This window comes from Colletotrichum navitas (assembly GCF_030913465.1).
Source record: "Colletotrichum navitas strain CBS 125086 chromosome Unknown LY79scaffold_2, whole genome shotgun sequence".
NCBI classification, from domain to species: domain Eukaryota; kingdom Fungi; phylum Ascomycota; class Sordariomycetes; order Glomerellales; family Glomerellaceae; genus Colletotrichum; species Colletotrichum navitas.
This window is the reverse complement of record NW_026850548.1, coordinates 328,323-345,159: the sequence shown is the minus strand read 5'-3', so window position 1 is coordinate 345,159 and position 16,837 is coordinate 328,323. Positions and strand designations below refer to the sequence as shown.

Here is a 16,837-nt window from a genome sequence, read left to right as displayed (position 1 = left end):
GGGGGGGGCGGGGGGGAGCAGTTCAGTTCAAAACTTGACCTTTTTGTTATGAAACGAGAAAAGAAGAAGGAGTAATGGCGATGAGAAGCAAGCAGGCAAACGGTATGCCAAGAAGGATGTCGCGTCTATATGTTATATCTCTCATCTTGATCGCTTCAGTCCTATCATCCCCCCTTTGGAAGTAATGGGCGCGCCTAGTCGAAACGAGAAAAACGAACACAAGCCTCCCCCCCCTTTCCCAGACACCCCTAGTACGCCATTCGGCCTCGAAACAAAAGTCAACGACGTAGATGTTCCGCCTGCTCTTCTTTTTTTTTCGGCCCAGGTTCCCGTTCCTACGCTAGAAAGAGCCGCCTCCAATCTTGGCTCCCGCCCTCCCTGCATGTTCCGGGCTGGACCAATCACAATGGCGCGCGTCGGGCCCAGCACCTCGATTCCGCATCTCTCCTAGCACGGCTATGGCTAACTCGCATGCAGGCAGGGCCGGTCTCATGCTCCGCGAAAGACAAGATTGGATGGTCGGGTGAGCGGCGCCTCTTCCCCCCGTCCACCGATTCATTCGCGTGTCTGGCCCTATTCCCGCCTGCTTGCTGCCTGTCTGACGAGAAGCGACGACGACGACGGCAGGGCATAGTTCAGATTTGTTCCATGCCCGCGAACGCTGAAAAGGAGGAAGAGGCGCCTCCCTATTATCAAACGACAAAGAAGAAGAAAAAAACAATAGATTAAAAAAACAAGCCGTCATGTCAGACGGGGCCGTGCGGGCCGAAAAAAGATAAATTAAAAGGTATGCACGCATGGCCTAGATGAGATTTGCATGCCAGCGATCGTCGGGGCGGATTCGTGGTGGCTACCTACCCACCTAACCTTAACTGGCGAATTCGGTCCCGAGCCCCTCTAAGAGGGGGAGCGGCCGGATAACGGGTAACTCTAGCGCCGAACTCCGAGGGTTGTTTACACATCGGGGATATGCAAAGCTCCACTCCGTCGACTATCCGTCTCTCCCCCCAAAAGTCCTTTTTCGGTTCTTATGGTGTCAACTAGGTACCCCTCACTCAAACAGTATGACTCTTTCGTCTTTTTTTTTTTTTGTTACCCCCCCTCCTTTTCTTCCAAGGCACGTGGTTCCCCCCCCCCCCCCCCCTCCGAACACAACGAATGGCGAGCCGATGTCTCGGAACTGTTGAAGCCTTGACATCCTCCCTTCCCCATCCCTTCTCGCGCAATGGGACCCCATGTTGACATAGTCTGACAAGGAAGCCCTTGCTCGCTGCCTTCAGCCGACTTCCCAAAACGGTCGCGCAGAGACGTGTCGACGGGGATTGGGGCCAGGCGCTGCGTCTTCAACGTGATTCGAAAGGTAAGACGGGACAAACGTCGAGAGTCCATGACGCACCCCCGCGAAGGAATATGCAAGTCTCGTAAGTTCACGGGCTGGTTGGTTGGAGGCGCGCGTTCAGGCACCGGCGGCGCTCGTCGCATCGCGAAATGCCGCCGGAAACCACCGATAGGACCTGGCACCATTTCACCTTTCCCATTTCGTTTCGTCGCAAGGCCAATGACCAAATCCATCACGTAGAGCAGGAGCATGCTGTCGGTCTTCATAGTGCAGTCTCAAAGGGGTCTCTATAGACACCTGTCTTGTTTACCGTTCGGTAGTTTCGTCATCTCATGGCAGTATCGTTACAGATGGGGGAGAGTTGTCACTTTGACTCCCAAACACCGGAGAAAGACGACCCAAAGCCAAAGGGCTCCCCTGGTACAGCCCGCCTTCTCTTTTCCTCTCTCTTTCTCTCTGAATAACGAGACATGTCCAACCGGCACGCAAATGCTCCTTTCTTTTCCAGTGTCCCAAGCATCATGATGCAAACCCATGCAATTGATCACCAGCCTCTATTCGATGGAGGCACGCCAAAGTTTCCAAACTGCCCAAACATGTTTGCAGTGGACTGCTGGTTCATGTTGCCGTTGGGGACCCCCAAGTCCGCCCACATGTCCAAGTCGTAGAAGTTTGTAGTGTCAAGGAAGTTGCCCAGGAACTGATCCATGGGTTGTTGATCTTGCCTTTGCGGTATATCCGCCTTCACCGTCTGCGCCGGGGAGGGTCCACACGACGACGCCTCCGAGCTTGGTTGAGGAACGATCTCCTGCAGTCGCGGGATGGCGACGGGGGTTTCGTAGGGCAGGCCAATCTGGGCCAGTGCCCGCTCTCGTGCCCTCCAGGCTTTCAGCATGTAGACACCCAACTGCGTGTTCTCCTTCTTCGACATGTCCCACAGTTCCTCGTGGTACTGGTATATCTTGTCAACAACTCTCCAGGCGCGATCCGCCAGTTTGCCGGTCGGTCTCTGAAACAGCTGCCCGGCCATGACGATGAAGACATCGATCTGGAAGTGCAGCTTGAAGAACCATACGAAGCCTGTGTTCTCCATGAAGCTGTACAGCTCGACATTGTGCTCGTGGTGCACCAGAGATATCCGAAACATGTTGTCCTGCAAGTTGAAAACCTCGGTGCCCCACTCCGGCAGTTCGCGCATTGGTATCATCATGGTCCGCAGCTTATCGAGGATCATGGAACGGATCTTGGTCGCAACGATGTGGATGTTGCCGGCCAAGGGGTCGCAATATTGCTTTTCCAGGGCAATGAGTTTCGCGTCGAGATTATCGACCAGAGCCCGGTACTTTACTAAAGACGCCTGCAATGCCAGTTTGGAGTCCTGGGTATCGTTGTCCATGGCGCCAAGGACAACGGCCTCGAAGTCAGGGATTCGGTTCTCGACGATGAAGCGGCCCACCTCGTACAAGAGCAGGCAGAAGACCATTTCCGTAGGTCCTTCTCGGGGCTGGACGGGTTCGGTCGACCCGGGGAACAAGTCGGCGTCGTTTACGTTTTGCGGCGTCTGCGTATCCCAGTTCCAAGGCAGCAACGTGTCGGAGAAACCCGACACCAAGGCGTACTTGGTGTCCAGCATGATGATCTGCCACCAGACCCTCCGTCGCATTTCCGTCTCGTACGGTGTTAGGTTGAGAAGCTCGCCGTCCCTGTGGAGACCCATCTTTTGGGCGATTCTGATCAGGATACCACTGAGGACCCAGGCCGCATGGCGGCTGTAGCGGCCCTGAAGAGAAATCTGGCGACAATTAGCAAGTGCGGCTTTTGGATCCGACGTAGTCATGCAGACGAACCAGATACAACAGCAAGGCTTGTAGCGTCATCAGGTCATGGTTCTTGAGAAAGTTGACCTTGGTCAGTGCCGCCTTGACGCCCGCAGTAAACTTCTTGAGCGCCTCCTCTCTAGAAATATCGAGCATCTGTTTCGCTTCTGACTCGGTCATGGTGAGGGATGCCACGAGGTAAATGGCAAAGAGCAAAGCTTGACAATTGTTGGCGACATTGGGGTGATTCGCAGCCGCCTCCACAACTAGTGGCTGTAGACTAGGCACGTGGATGAGTTTGGTGATGGGGTTTACCCTTTCCAAGAAGACCTGCCAGAGTCTAAATATCTGAACAGGGGAGGGCGTGACATCCTCCAGGTCAATCGTGGCAATATCGTTCAGGAGAAGGTCGACGTTGTCGTCAGGGGTAAGGGCGTCGGATCCGAGGACACTCTGTTCTTCTTCCTCGGCCTCGATGATTTGTCGCATAGCCGACAACTAGAAGCAGGTTAGAACGGACTGGCGCAGGTTATGCGGCCACGGACGGGGATTACGCACCTGATCATGGACGGTTGCCCAGACGTAGCTGTCCATGAACCTCACACTGCCATCCTCGACCACTACTTTGCCAGCGGGCTTCCATGACGTAGTCGGTGGGGAAGTATCCTCAGACACTGAAACGGAGCCCGAGGGTAGAGGCAGCTGAGGTATGCTTGGCGAGGGACCAGTTGACGAGGGCGTGTTGAAGGTTGGGGGTGAGTGGGCGCTGGGCGGCGTTGCGGAGGCGGTGGCATATTGCTTTAGCAGAGCCTCACATCTTGCCAACCTTTCTTGCAAGTCCTGGTTCGGCCTCCTCCTCTTGCGCGCGGGAGCCGGTGTAGAGGGAGTGCATGTGACGTTTGCCTAAAAAAATAAAAATAAAAAGTCAGCGCACATCGGGAGGCGGCACAATGAGGGGGCGGGGCACCTTGATGCAGTTGGAGCAAGGAGTGTTCCGGTCGCATTTGATCTTACGATGCTGGCAGAGGACACAAGCCAGAACCCTCTGGCTCTTGTTGTGGTTCGGATTGGTACTCATTGGCAGGGCCGAGGCTGAATAGCCGAATGGGGATGCAGTAGCTGCCACGGCAGGAGCTGGAACTGAGACGAGGTCGTCCGTACAACGGGGTTAACACAACCCAGATTTTCGGAACGTGTGGGCACGCGGCCCTTATGGATGATTCCCTGGCGGGAGCTGTCGGCGACGAAGTGGCAGGGGTTCCGTTCCAGGTAATAAAGGCTAACGGATCTGGACGTGAATGACGGGAGGGGCCTCTTTGGCGAGGTCTGCCCCAGTCGAAAGCTAAAATAAAAATTAAAGTAGAAAATAGAATAAAAAAGTTTCCCGACTTAGGCAGAAGTGAGATGCCGGGTTGCCTTAGGCGTCGGACGCAGTTGATGACCAAGCAAGTATGGGCGCGCGCGCGCGCGAGAGAGAGAGAGAGATACTTTAAAAAACCGTTATGGCAGCGGATGAAGCGGGAAGGGAAAGGAAGCGAAGGGGGGCGACTATGAGTCTTTTAGGACGCTGCAGGCATGGGTTGATCGCAGGTGGGGCCGGGAAGCGCGGGCGGGAGGCCCAGAGTCGAGGTTCTGCTGGGCTGGCAAGGTTGGATAAGTCGTTTAGATTGTGCTGGCGTGAGATGGATCAGGGCGCTTTGTTGGAGACAAGGCAGGTGATAGATATGGACGATGGTTCCTTGAGCCCATAGATTGGCTTACGTGGTAGTAAGCACAGATACCAGTCGGGTGTGAATGGGAGTGCGGGAATGGGCGGGGAGTTGGAGAATCGGTGGCGGAAATTCGAGGGTAGAATGACAAGGGCCAATGCTTGTTGAGGTGTGTGAGTGTGAGTGTGTGAGTGTGTGTGCTAGAGGGAGAGGGAGAGGGAGTATGCTCGGTTGGCGGCGGTGGGCGATGTTGACAGCAGAGCGAAGGCGGTCGGCGCTAACACACACACAGGTGGCTCGATCTGGCTCGTTCGGGATTCCAGCAAAGCCGATGCAGCGCAGGGCAATCTACCTAGCCAAGATGTCGTGTGCGTCTCACTACTAGTAGTGGAGGAGGGGATTCTCTCGCTCGTTTGGCTGCTTCGTTTACCTGTAAGATGCCCTACTGCTGACGGTTTCGCGTCTGTTCCGTTGAGATGTTGACCAAGTAACTCGGAGAAGCCCGGCTCCCCTGTGATTTTTAAAGGGACCGCATTACTGTTGCAGGTACGAGTAATTAGAGAAGAATAAGGGGCAGGGCAGATCATGGAAAAGAGACAAGAGGGGGAGAGGGGGGAGGTGAGGTTGAGGCCGTCGGAAGGAACGGACGAAAAGGCCGAGGAATGACGCCAAACAGCTAAGACAACCTACCTAGGTAGCTAGGTAGGCAGGGCTGTGTAGCATGCAAGGAGCCCAGGCGGACTTTGTGCGTGTGCTGCAGTCCGTCTCCCTTTCTCCCCTAACACCAATAGCCAGTAAGTCCACAGCGGGCCGGCGGGGGGTTAACAGAACTTTGAGACACCACTCAGCAGATGGTGGTTTCTAGAAACACTGATGTTGTGCCGCGTAGCAGTCAATGAGCAGATGTCCTGACCGGGAAGGGATCGAGGGTCGACGAGGGGTGTAGCGTAGACCACCTCCAGACTTCATTGTCAACAATTGCAAGGGCTCCTCGGTCGGTCCGTCACCTAGGTACGATGCGATGCCGACTCAGGGCGCTGATGGAAGAAAGTTGGATGAATGGAAGTCATCGCCTACACACACGATGCTGTCGAATGAATGTGACGCGCCGCGGGGCCGGGATAAGGAGCTCGGGAACAAAGGGGGGAAACGTGGCAGAGATGGGCCATGTGAGCTGAGCCTTCCAAACAGACAGACTCCGGGTCAAAGAGAGGGCGATGATGGCTTGGTTTGCGGAGAGCAGACAACAGACGAGGGCTGGATGGCGGGGGAAAACTCAAAAGCGCGGAAAGAGGCCTAAGATCCACCAGCGGCATATGCCATCATAAGCCATCATGAGCCAGATCCCATCATCTTACCACACCTCCTCATCTTACCTCCTCTCACATACCCAAGCTGCCTCGTCGAGGCCGACTGCCCAGGATAAGGGATAGTGCATCATGACTGCCAGCTAAGTACTACATGAACGGTGAAGCATAATCCGGTTGCGCTTGCTTGCGTGGCCTCGGTCGTGAAAGCACCAACATCCTCCCCCACCTAAGTAGGTACAGGGAGCTGTGTCAAGGTCACACACGTCTTTGCGCCGCGCTGTTACGCTAGCAAATGACCCAGACACCCAGAAGAGTTACGGCAGCTGCAGGCCGAGCACAGCCTACCCCAGCTATTTGTCGTTCCATTGCATGTTGCATGTGGCCTATGGACGGACTTATGCAACGCCAAGCAACGCCAACTCCCGGGGAGATTCACTAACAGCTAAGCTGGAACATTGCCTAGGTAACTTCGGCCTGGTACCATCGTACTATTTATGCAACCTAGGTAGTAAACCAGGATGTTTGGGCCGCCGAGCTGCGGATGCTTCTCGAAACGCGGCGGAGTTTTCTTATCCACTCAGTCTACTCCGTATGGCTTTTTATCTCCGCCATCCGGCTTGCTGCCGGGCCTGAACAACGTCGTATTCCGTGTTCGTTCCCGGTGGTGGGTCAGGGAGGCTGCCTGCATATTTTGTACAGAAGCTAGTAGCAGGGACACGCTGACATACGTAGTAGATAGATGATCGTGAGTAGATAGACAAGCTGATAATGTCCCCACCCTGTTAACTCAAGAGTACCGTACGTTCTAGCCTATACAAGCCTATATCAGTAGGTCTATTGGTTACCTTTTTAGCTATATATCTACCAACTAATACTATATATATAACACTTAAGAATAAAGAAGTTACCTTCCGTCCTAGCTTCTATACGACCTCGGCCCGCCACCGTCAGAATGCGCTCCATTTCCATACCGAGACCGGCCCTACCGCCACCGACTTTCTCGTCTCCAAGCCCACCTTGAAGATTGAGAACCCGCAGACCTTGGTCGAGAAGATTGTTCAGCGATACGCAGTCGGCCTCGCCCCCGGCAAGAAAGTACGCGCTGGCGAATACGTAACCATCAAGCCTGCTGCATGCATGACACACGACAATTCCTTCCCCGTCGCCAAAAAGTTCATGGGACTCGGCGCTGAGAAGATAAGGGACCCAAGCATGGTCGTCTTCACAATAAATCATGACGTCCAAAATCGATCACCACAAAATTTGGAGATCGTTTAATCTAGGAGTTTGCCAAGAAGCACGGCATCGATTTCTATGGTGCTGGCAGAGGAACTGGTCATCAGGTGATGGTGGAGGAAGGCTATGCCTGGCCAGGTACCATGGCCGTTGCATCGGATAGTCACAGCAACGTTTATGGTAGAATCAGTTGTCTCGGGACGCCTGCTGTCAGGACTGATGCTGCGTCGATATGGGCGACTGGCCGTACCTGGTGGCAGGTTCCTCCCATTGCCAAGATCACGTAAGTCGTCTTCTGTCCGTAGCAGGCGTAGGTGTACTTACTTTTGCAAGACTTCCCATCGACGCGAGGCTGACGATATCAAACATGTCCACCGAGCATGGAGCGTTGTCCGCCATGTTTGTGAGTATACCATCTCTTGGGGGAAGTCCTCTGTTGGCTGACTTACTGCTCCACTAGCCAATTGCTGCGACCTTAGAAGCCTGGCTGAGGGCTAGGGCAACAGTCTCAGCCATGATGAGCCCAGATAGTAAGGCGCACAGCCGCCTGAGTCACGAACGCATCGACAGCCTCTTCGAGAACCCTAAGGTTTTGACGCCTCTCAAGGACCTCGAGGCCCAAGATATCAAGATTGACAAGGCCTACCTCGTTTCGTGCACGAAATCCCGCGCCTCGGACATTGCAGCCGCAGCGCGTGTTTTCCGCGAGGCCGCTAAGAACGGTCAACCCGCCAAGACTGCCCCTGGTGTCAAGTTCTACTTGGCTGCTGCGTCTTCCCTCGTACAAGAGGCTGCCGAAGAAGCAGGCGACTGGCAGGTGCTCCACGAAGCAGGCGCGGAGCTTCCCCCTGCAGGGTGCGGGCCTTGTATCGGACTGGTTCGTTTACCGCCTTGTACATCAATCTTATACTTTCACTGATTCTGTAACCAGGGTACTGGTCTTTTGGAGCCCGGCGAGGTTGGCATTTCGGCAAGCAACAGGAGCTTCAAGGGCCGCATGGGCTTTACCAAAGCCAAGGCACATCGCGCTAGCCCCGAGGTTGTCGCTGCTAGCGCCCTGCAAGGCAAGATTGCTGGCCCCGGCTGGTACTAGAAGCCGGAGGGGTTTGACAAGGTAATTCTTGGCGCGGGCGTCGGCAATATAACTGCCGACATTGCAACGTCGATTGAGGATGCTCTCGAGAAGCTCATATCCCAGGCCGACAGCATCATCGCCGAGTCGGAGAAGGGACTCTCCGGCGCCCCTGCCAGAGATACCGCTGCGGCTGAAGGCGAAGAGACGCTGACCGAGATTCTGCCCGGATTCCCCGAGAAGATGTAGGGCGAGATTGTTTTCTGCGATGCTGATAACCTTAACACTTACCCTGGTACGTTTCACGCCCCGTGCATCCATCCCGTGAAGCGCCCACTAACAAACCAAACCAACAGGTAAGTACACGTATCGGGAAAACGTCTCGGTGGAGAAGATGGCCGAGATGTATGGAAAACTACGACCCATCCTTCCGCGACATCGCCAAGGCCGGCGACATTCTCGTGTCCGGCTTCAACTTCGGCACGGGTAGCTCCCGTGAGCAGGCGGCGATGGCGATCCTGGCCAAGAAGATCCCGGTCGTGATGGCGGGTAGTTTCGGCAATATCTTCAGCGGCAACAGCATTAACAATGCGCTCATGGGCGTTGAGGTGCCTAAGCTCGTGCAGCGGCTGCGCGAGACATTCAAGGGCGAGGGCGACGACAAGGTGCTAACACGCCGCACCGGCTGGAAGCTGAAGTGGGACGTGCGCAGGAGCAAGGTCACGATCACGGAGAAGGGCGGCGAGACCTGGAGCGTCAGGGTCGGCGAGCTGCCGCCCAACGTGCAGGAGATCATTGCCTGCGGTCCGGGGCAATGGGTAAAGGCCGATATCCGGAAAGAGAGCGCCAACAACTAGAGATGGCAGAGAGAAGCAGGGGATGGACTATACCAACAGTACTGTGTTTTGAGTACGTACTGATACATATGGGAAACTTAGGGGCTTTGTGTAACTATGGGCTCTAGAAAAGTACTTGATGCAACCGAGAAGTTTGACTGTTGTATTCGGGATCTGGCCTCGCTGTGCTACCATTCCGATGTCATTGGTTCGCCATTGTGGAAGGGGTTTTTAACCGTCCTTCACAGCATTTTAACCCACCCAGAGGGGGAGCGACGCCGGATAACTACAACCTATAGCAGACTTGGGCTCCATGTAGCCTTCCTCAAATGTCAAAAGCTCTTCAGATGGGTTAAAAACGTAGTGGACTTTCGTATGCAAGAGGCCCCCAAGGTAGATTGAAAGTGCCGCATAGGGGTGAACGGACGAGCCAGTAAATGGTAGGTTTAACCTCCCGTGGAGGTCCAGATCTTCATTCCACAATGTGACGCAGAGTTACATTAGAGGGGTCTGTAAGGATGTCGACCCTGTCCCGTAAAACCAAGACGAAGCTACTCCATGAGGGGGGAGGGGGAGGCTTCCAAAGACAAAAGTCAAGCAGGGGCACGGGATCCATGATGATGAGTCGGGAAAGGAGCTCGAAGTGGCGAGCCCTCGATAAACGAACCCGAGGAGATGCGGAGAGAGCAGAGCTGCCGAACGCGAAAGAGAGCCAGAGCGTAAATAGCGTTGGCTTCAACATGCGCGGTCCATCCTGAGATGAGGGAGGAATCCTGGTTCGGGTGAGGGACTGACCACATCGGCTGAGGAGGAAGGAGGGGGGAAGGCCATGGGATGCGTGACTGCAGACCCCCAAGACGAGCCGAGACACTTGCGCCTTTGCAAAAGGTACGTACACGTCAGATGAACGGCGAGGAATGCCGAGATCAGCAGAGTTTCTTCGTATTTCTATTCTTCTGTTCCTTTTGTTATGTTTCGCTTCCGCTTTCTCTTTTCATTACTTCCCGATCTCTTGACGGCGTTCGAGATTCACGCAGGGGCATCGAACATGCCTAGCCCACCGACCTCGGGACTCGAGCCCCTGTCCGCCACTACGGCATCCTCCTCTCGCTTGGCCTCGACCGGGACGACGGCCAGCGGTCTCTCGGCGGCAGTCAGCGCCCTCCTCTTGGTCTTCTTCAGCAGCACATTGTGCCGCCTGCTCTTAACGTGCTTCGTCCAGTCCTGCTCCGTGACGCACGTCGTCTTGCAGACCTCGCACGTCCGGCGGCACAGCGTGCGCGCCGTCTGCGCCGTCGCCTCGCTCAGCACGTCCCGGGCCGTCTCCGACAGCCCCGCGGGCGCGGGCATCTCTTGGCCCTGGAGGAAGCGTCCGGCGATGTCGACGGCCGGGTCCGCGACATTGGCCGACCACCGCGAGACGTCGGTGCTGTCCACGACGAAGAGGTGGTCCAGCGCGCCGGGCCGCTCTTGGAGGAGGGGTACGGTCTTTGTGCGGATCCAGCGGGTCTGGTACTTGGCGTACTGCCGCGTCGACGTCTTCATCTCTTCGAGCCCAGTGGCCTTGAGGGCCTCAAGGGCGGAGGGGTCCGCGGGCGGATCACTCGCGTTGAGGGCCTTGAGGTAGGGCGAAAACTCCTTGAAGCCAATCGACTGCCAGATGCCGCGGGTGTAGTCCACCTCCTGACCGGCGGCCTCCTTGGCGCGGACATACTCGTACATGGACTGCGTCTCATCGTTGAGGCCGACGGCAAGCATTTTGTCCACGCGCTTGTCGAGACGCTCCTTCAGGACCTCGGGGTCCGAGTAGACCCAAAAAAGCAGCGCCTGCCAAGGGCCGGCGCTTGCGGTCTCCGTTTTGCTCTCTGCTGCCTTGCGCTGGCGCTGTTCGGCGTAGATTTCGGACGCCGGGCGGCCGTGTTGCAGGTAGATCTGTAGTGAGCGCGAGATCTTGCGCCTGTCGTTCGGGTGCCAGCGGTCTGCCATGACAGGGTCTACCTCGCGCAACTTGGCCAGTATGACGTCGGTCGGCTCGTCGAGGATGGGGAAGGCGGAGGCGTCTTCGTCAACCTTGACATCGTCGTCCTTTGTCTTGTCGTCGTCGGCGCCGACGAGGGTGTCGTCGAAGAGCAGGGCGTTGGTGTAGTAGTGAGTGCCGCCGACGACGATGGGCAAGTTACCGCGGCTGCGGATCTCGTCGATGACCCTGTTCGCTTCGCGCTTGAAGTCCTCGACGATCCAGGTGGGCTGGTCGAGGCTGATGTGGTCGAGCAGGTGGTGGGGCACGCCGCGGCGCTCTTGGGGGGTGATTTTGTTGGTGATGATGGGCAGGCCCTTGTACATCTGCATGGCGTCTGCGTTGATGATTTCGCCATTGAAACGGGTAGCGAGCTCTACGGCGAGCTATGCCGTGTCAGCATACGGGCAAGCCGTCGCGTGGCCAGAGCAAAGAGGAGCGCGACTCACCTCTGATTTTCCAGTTCCTGTCGAGCCCAGGATGACGACCAAAGGGTCCGAGGGCGGGACATTTCGGGCTGTCATGTTGCCAACAACATTGTGTATGAACCTTCGGCTGATGACAGACCGAAGCGTCATGCCCAGGAAGCCGCCGAAAACAAGAACAGCGAAGGGGCCTCACAGCATCGCGCGATGCTACTTCGTGTCCTGCGACGGGTGACTCAACCTTGGGCCAGTAACTGACTGACTCTGCCTGGTTGACTGAATATCGTTGTCCCAAAACGTGGCATCAGAACGCATCGGAACGCGCCAGAAGGAAAAAGTTTAGCGGGCAGGCAGTGGATTGGGCCACGGTAGGGGGGATTCATGGATCCTTGGTGCCTCGAAGACCCCTTGGAATAATTAAGCACTGGCTGGCCTGGCCTGGCCTGGGAGCTCTTTTCCGAAATGTGGAGGGAACAGCGGTGGTGGTGTGCCCCTTCCCCCCTGTCTCCCCCTTCCCTTCCCTCAGCCATCCATAACGGCTTCAAGAAGTAAAATTGCATGTCAATTGGCTACGGTCACGTGCCATAGGCTCCACTGAATTTTGGACACATCGACAATTTGGCGTTTCTTGAAGCCAGATCGCAGCCGACCCTCTTTTTGTCGCCGCGTCCCTTAGGTCCCAACGCTGAAGCTGTCCTTTTGCTTCCTCTCCCCTTAATAACCTAAACCTTCCTCCTCTCTCCATCTCCCCCATCACCTCCCTCCCCCCCCCTCCCCTCGCCACAACCCCGAGCCATTGTCGCTCTCTACCTCACTCTCTTCTTCTGCCTCCCCTTCATCTGGATGAATTAAGTCCTTTGTTTATTGTTTTCTCTCAGTGTAACAACCCATCATGAGTTCCCGTAAGTTGCATCCCCTCCCCATGCTCCATGCCTATAGCTCCAAGAAAGGACACGCGCGCGATAAATGTTGCAAACCTGCCCAACCACGCCCAGCCCCCAAGACAGCAACCGCATGACATGAAAGAACATCCCAATGGCTAACGCACGCGCTTTCGCATCACAGTACGGTTCCTCGATCTGGTCAAGCCGTTCGTGCCGTTCCTCCCCGAGGTTCAGCAGCCGGAGACCAAGATCCCCTTCAACCAGAAGCTGATGTGGACGGCCTTGACCCTTCTCATCTTCCTGGTCATGAGCCAGATGCCTCTCTACGGCATTGTCTCCTCCGACAACTCGGACCCCCTATACTGGCTGCGTATGGTTATGGCGAGTAACCGTGGAACCCTGATGGAGCTGGGTATTACCCCCATCATCTCCTCTGGCATGGTCTTCCAGCTCCTCGCTGGTACCCACATGATCGACGTCAACCTCGACCTCAAGAGCGACCGCGAGCTGTACCAGACCGCCCAGAAGCTCTTCGCCTTTATTCTCTCCGCCGGCACTGCCACTGTCTACGTCTTCACCGGCCTCTACGGCCGACCCTCTGATCTCGGCGCCGGCATCGTCTTCCTCCTCGTCCTCCAGCTCTTCGTCGCCGGCATGATCGTCATTCTCCTCGACGAGCTCCTGCAGAAGGGATACGGCCTGGGCTCGGGTATCTCCCTCTTCATTGCCACCAACATTTGCGAGTCCATCATGTGGAAGGCATTCTCTCCCACCACCATCAACACCGGCCGTGGCCCCGAGTTCGAGGGTGCCGTCATTGCCCTCTTCCACCTGCTCCTCACCTGGCCCAACAAGCAGCGCGCTCTCCAGGAGGCCTTCTACCGCCAGAACCTCCCCAACATCATGAACCTTCTGGCCACCATCCTCGTCTTCGCCGCCGTCATCTACCTCCAAGGTTTCCGCGTCGAGATCCCCGTCAAGTCTTCCCGCCAGCGTGGTGCCCGCGGCTCTTACCCCGTGCGCCTCTTCTACACCTCCAACATGCCCATCATGCTGCAGTCCGCTCTGTCCTCCAACGTCTTTCTCATCAGCCAGATGCTGTACTCCCGCTTCTCTGACAACCTCCTCGTCCGTCTTTTCGGTGTCTGGGAGGCCAAGGACGGTTCCGCCCAGCTCTCCGCCATCTCCGGCCTGGCTTACTACATGTCTCCTCCCTTGAACTTCAAGGACGCCCTCCTTGACCCCATCCACACAGCTGTCTACATCATCTACATGCTGGGTGCCTGCGCCATCTTCTCCAAGACCTGGATTGAGGTTTCTGGCTCCAGCCCCCGCGATGTTGCCAAACAGCTCAAGGACCAGGGTCTCGTCATGGCCGGTCACCGCGACCAGAGCATGTACAAAGAGCTCAAGCGCATCATTCCCACCGCCGCTGCTTTTGGTGGTGCCTGTATCGGTGCCCTCTCCGTTGCCAGCGACCTCATGGGCGCTCTCGGTTCCGGTACCGGTACCCTTTTGGCTGTCACGTAAGTTTTAAAGTCCCATTCCACGTCAAAGTGCAGTACCTGTCGCTAACAGCATCCCAGTATCATCTACGGTTACTTCGAGATTGCTGCCAAGGAGGGTGACCTGGCCGGTATGAAGGGCATGATTATGGGTTAATGTTGCCAGCCAACGAGAAAGACATGCCCTCTTCAGAATTATCGAAGCTTCTTCCTTTGTGCATGCGAGGCTTCCAGCAACCATTATTATCAATGGCGGCTATCTGTGTAATATCACGGTATACATTTGTTTTAAAAAAGAAAAGTCGCAAAGAGGCCTTGTTTCCTGGTTGGAAAACAAAAGCTATGGGATTTCATGATGATGGGTTAAGGTAGCATTGGGCAACGGGGGCGAGTTCATTCTAGACAGCCGCTCGGCATGGCATGGCGGGCCAGAAGGGACGCCGCGGACTCTTGACTGAATACGTCGTGGTTCGAGGAGGTCCTTGGTCTGATTGCTACTGGGAGCCGCTGATCTAGGAGTATTGTATCTAAAACCACGAATGCGAACAAATCCATTTCACGAACCCCAAAGACCGGACCCTCATCCCACATTTGACTTGCAGTGGCAATGTTATGTGGGGCTCTACCTTTTCGGACCCGATCCGTCTGGTCGACGCTTTCAACGGCCAAGGAGCGGACATGATTCTGCCGCCTATGGTGCGAGAGATATGACATATCATACAGCAAAGCAGCAAGCGAGTCGTCATTATGGGCCGGCCGTAAGAAGGCTGGAGGTAGAAAACCCGAGTTGGTAACACGTTCGCGTCTTAACCGTAATTTACTGGACAAGAACCGAAATGCACAAAGACCCAAGGCCATGTAAGCAACCCCCCCCCAATTGGCCATAATATTCAGCATAAGAGGGACATGTTAATCGAATATCTACTGAGGTCAAACCCGCCCAATGATGTTCTCCGGAGGATGGGTTAGGGTAGTGTGAGCGTGTATGTCTTGGCATGGGGGCTCAATTGTACCCAGACTGGTGCTGGAGGCGTCGAGCCGGCGATGTTGGCCCTCCCTGGTGGCCTAATTGTATATACATACTCATGCGTGTTGACTCAAGGTAGACGGTCCGCCTTGACAGCGCTTGCCGTGGAACGGCTCAGTCTCGAACACCGCGGCGAGGCGACGTTGAAGCTTCTGCATGAGACGGGGGTTCATCCATTGGCATCGACCATTGCTCATGTCTTTGGTCGTTTGAAAAGAGACAGCTGACCACTCGAATAACATGAACCTCCTTGAGGGGCAAGAGGGGGGTGCATACCCTGAGGCTACGCGATGACTGCACTTGATGCTGCAAACTGCATGCCCTGGATACCTAGGCAGCCGGATGGGAGTATATTACAAGCAGTTGCGGGAGGTCTGGCGACGGTTGATGTCCGCAGCTGCGGGGACTTTTAGGCAGCATCGGCACGGGAAGCCGGGTACTGTAGCATGTTCATGCCCCCTCCCGAGAACTGATATCTGCCGAAAAGGCTGCCGCCCCCCTTATCAGCCAATGTGACGCACACCGGAGGTTCCGAAAATCAACATGCGGTCGAGTCGTGAGTGCTTCCTTCACAAGTCATTGTTTTGGCTCAAGGTGGGACATGCAAGGGCCTTTGTCTTTCTCTCTGGCCCGGGCTCCGAGTAGTATCTGAGATCTGTCTCAGGTTTCCATTCTTCTCGTCGAATTCTGCAGTGGAGTTTATATGAAAGGTCATACGTGAGGCATGTCTCCTGAATTGCGCATACCAACCTAGTTACAAACCACTCCCGTTTCCTTCTTCCCCCCGCTCTGAGATGCCGGTCGAGGATAGAAAAGACGGGTGATTGACGAAGGCCTAGGGTTCCCCAGAGAAGCCAGCCTTGTGCCAAGCTGTGCTGCAACGTATAAAAAAAAAAGGGAGTGAAGTGACAGACAAAGCTTTGTCGACCCTGCACTTGCAGAAAGGGAAGAAGAGTACTCCGTACCCTCCCTACCTCTAGGGCCTTGGCTGGGGCAGTCCGATCTGACCTTGGTGCGTGCGCTGCTTCTCGATACACCCATGCTGTTGCGTGTGCTTGCCTGCAAGCCGTCCAGCACGTGAGGGACGGCTCGGCCAATTGACAACGTTGGGAACAGCAATGGCTGACCTGCAGCGCGCTTCCGACCCTGCAACGGCGGGCTGGATGCAGCCGTGGTCGGGTAATTAGTAGCGTTCTGTCCCCCGTTGTGGCCGGGGCAGATGCCAGGACTGGCCAAGGCCGAGATGCTCGTAGCATCAAGTCATCTGAATGGCGGTGAAGGTGACTCATTGGCCGGTTTGTGGTCGTAGCCCGCAGGCCGTATGGACGTGATAGGGATGGACCGGTGAATGGAGTTCGAGCGAAAAAACAACTCAAAAAGGATCGGCCTCCTAGCAGTGCCTTGCCTCAATTGGAAGGTCAGCAACTAGTGGGGGCGGTGGTGGTGGTGGTGGTGGAGGAGGTGCGGCAGGTTCGTTTCCCAAGGGGTCCAGAAGAGGCTCTCGGCTCAAGCAACGCGATACGTGATTCAGTGCTCGAGAAGCGGGAGCACGACGACGAGATTGATGGTAGTGTACAGGGTCGAAGACCAACCGCATGACTTGTGAATAGGCAGATCAGTTGACACACCAGAGCCTTGTATGTCTGTCATGAAAGAGAGC

The 16,837-nt window shown here is 55.8% G+C and overlaps 8 protein-coding genes across 8 annotated transcripts; 2 read left to right on the top strand and 6 right to left on the bottom strand.

The window, feature by feature from the left end:
* Nucleotides 1–4: 4 nt before the first annotated feature.
* LY79DRAFT_534940 (uncharacterized protein) lies at nt 5–1,091 on the bottom strand. The gene has a single exon (XM_060556480.1). It carries the CDS (start codon nt 797–799, stop codon nt 341–343), a length of 459 nt encoding a protein of 152 aa, XP_060419984.1. The 5' UTR covers nt 800–1,091; the 3' UTR covers nt 5–340.
* A 792-nt stretch (nt 1,092–1,883) lies between these two features.
* Nucleotides 1,884–4,234, bottom strand: LY79DRAFT_586147 (fungal-specific transcription factor domain-containing protein; the record flags this gene model as incomplete). Its single annotated transcript, XM_060560588.1, has 4 exons — nt 1,884–3,131; nt 3,187–3,654; nt 3,715–4,059; nt 4,124–4,234. The coding sequence occupies 4 exons, from the start codon at nt 4,232–4,234 to the stop codon at nt 1,884–1,886; spliced, it is 2,172 nt and encodes a 723-aa protein (XP_060419983.1).
* Nucleotides 4,235–6,544: 2,310 nt separating this feature from the next.
* On the top strand, nt 6,545–9,340 carry LY79DRAFT_586155 (uncharacterized protein; the record flags this gene model as incomplete). The annotated part of the gene is given in 8 exon segments (XM_060560590.1): nt 6,545–6,638; nt 7,077–7,447; nt 7,459–7,657; nt 7,717–7,814; nt 7,872–8,288; nt 8,343–8,450; nt 8,505–8,728; nt 8,887–9,340. 8 exon segments carry the CDS (start codon nt 6,545–6,547, stop codon nt 9,338–9,340), a joined length of 1,965 nt encoding a protein of 654 aa, XP_060419982.1.
* Nucleotides 9,341–9,464: 124 nt separating this feature from the next.
* On the bottom strand, nt 9,465–10,236 carry LY79DRAFT_534933 (uncharacterized protein). The gene has a single exon (XM_060556479.1). It carries the CDS (start codon nt 10,059–10,061, stop codon nt 9,792–9,794), a length of 270 nt encoding a protein of 89 aa, XP_060419981.1. The 5' UTR covers nt 10,062–10,236; the 3' UTR covers nt 9,465–9,791.
* A 112-nt stretch (nt 10,237–10,348) lies between these two features.
* LY79DRAFT_504953 (IPP transferase-domain-containing protein) lies at nt 10,349–11,860 on the bottom strand (the record flags this gene model as incomplete). Its single annotated transcript, XM_060553562.1, has 2 exons — nt 10,349–11,722; nt 11,786–11,860. 2 exons carry the CDS (start codon nt 11,858–11,860, stop codon nt 10,349–10,351), a joined length of 1,449 nt encoding a protein of 482 aa, XP_060419980.1.
* A 793-nt stretch (nt 11,861–12,653) lies between these two features.
* On the top strand, nt 12,654–14,307 carry LY79DRAFT_665081 (pre protein translocase; the record flags this gene model as incomplete). The annotated part of the gene is made up of 3 exons (XM_060563005.1): nt 12,654–12,663; nt 12,827–14,171; nt 14,232–14,307. The coding sequence occupies 3 exons, from the start codon at nt 12,654–12,656 to the stop codon at nt 14,305–14,307; spliced, it is 1,431 nt and encodes a 476-aa protein (XP_060419979.1).
* Nucleotides 14,308–14,359: 52 nt separating this feature from the next.
* Nucleotides 14,360–15,140, bottom strand: LY79DRAFT_139433 (uncharacterized protein). The gene has a single exon (XM_060550944.1). It carries the CDS (start codon nt 15,045–15,047, stop codon nt 14,544–14,546), a length of 504 nt encoding a protein of 167 aa, XP_060419978.1. The 5' UTR covers nt 15,048–15,140; the 3' UTR covers nt 14,360–14,543.
* Nucleotides 15,141–15,707: 567 nt separating this feature from the next.
* LY79DRAFT_139294 (uncharacterized protein) lies at nt 15,708–16,585 on the bottom strand. Its single transcript, XM_060550943.1, has one exon. The coding sequence runs from the start codon at nt 16,464–16,466 to the stop codon at nt 15,747–15,749; it is 720 nt and encodes a 239-aa protein (XP_060419977.1). The 5' UTR covers nt 16,467–16,585; the 3' UTR covers nt 15,708–15,746.
* Between the last annotated feature and the right edge of the window lie 252 nt (nt 16,586–16,837).

Bases quoted from the DNA above. Each gene is read 5' to 3' on its own strand.
- LY79DRAFT_534940 (XM_060556480.1), bottom strand. From the start codon at position 799: ATGCGTGCATACCTTTTAATTTATCTTTTTTCGGCCCGCACGGCCCCG.
- LY79DRAFT_139433 (XM_060550944.1), bottom strand. From the start codon at position 15,047: ATGCTGAATATTATGGCCAATTGGGGGGGGGTTGCTTACATGGCCTTG.
- LY79DRAFT_139294 (XM_060550943.1), bottom strand. From the start codon at position 16,466: ATGAGTCACCTTCACCGCCATTCAGATGACTTGATGCTACGAGCATCT.
- LY79DRAFT_534933 (XM_060556479.1), bottom strand. From the start codon at position 10,061: ATGTTGAAGCCAACGCTATTTACGCTCTGGCTCTCTTTCGCGTTCGGC.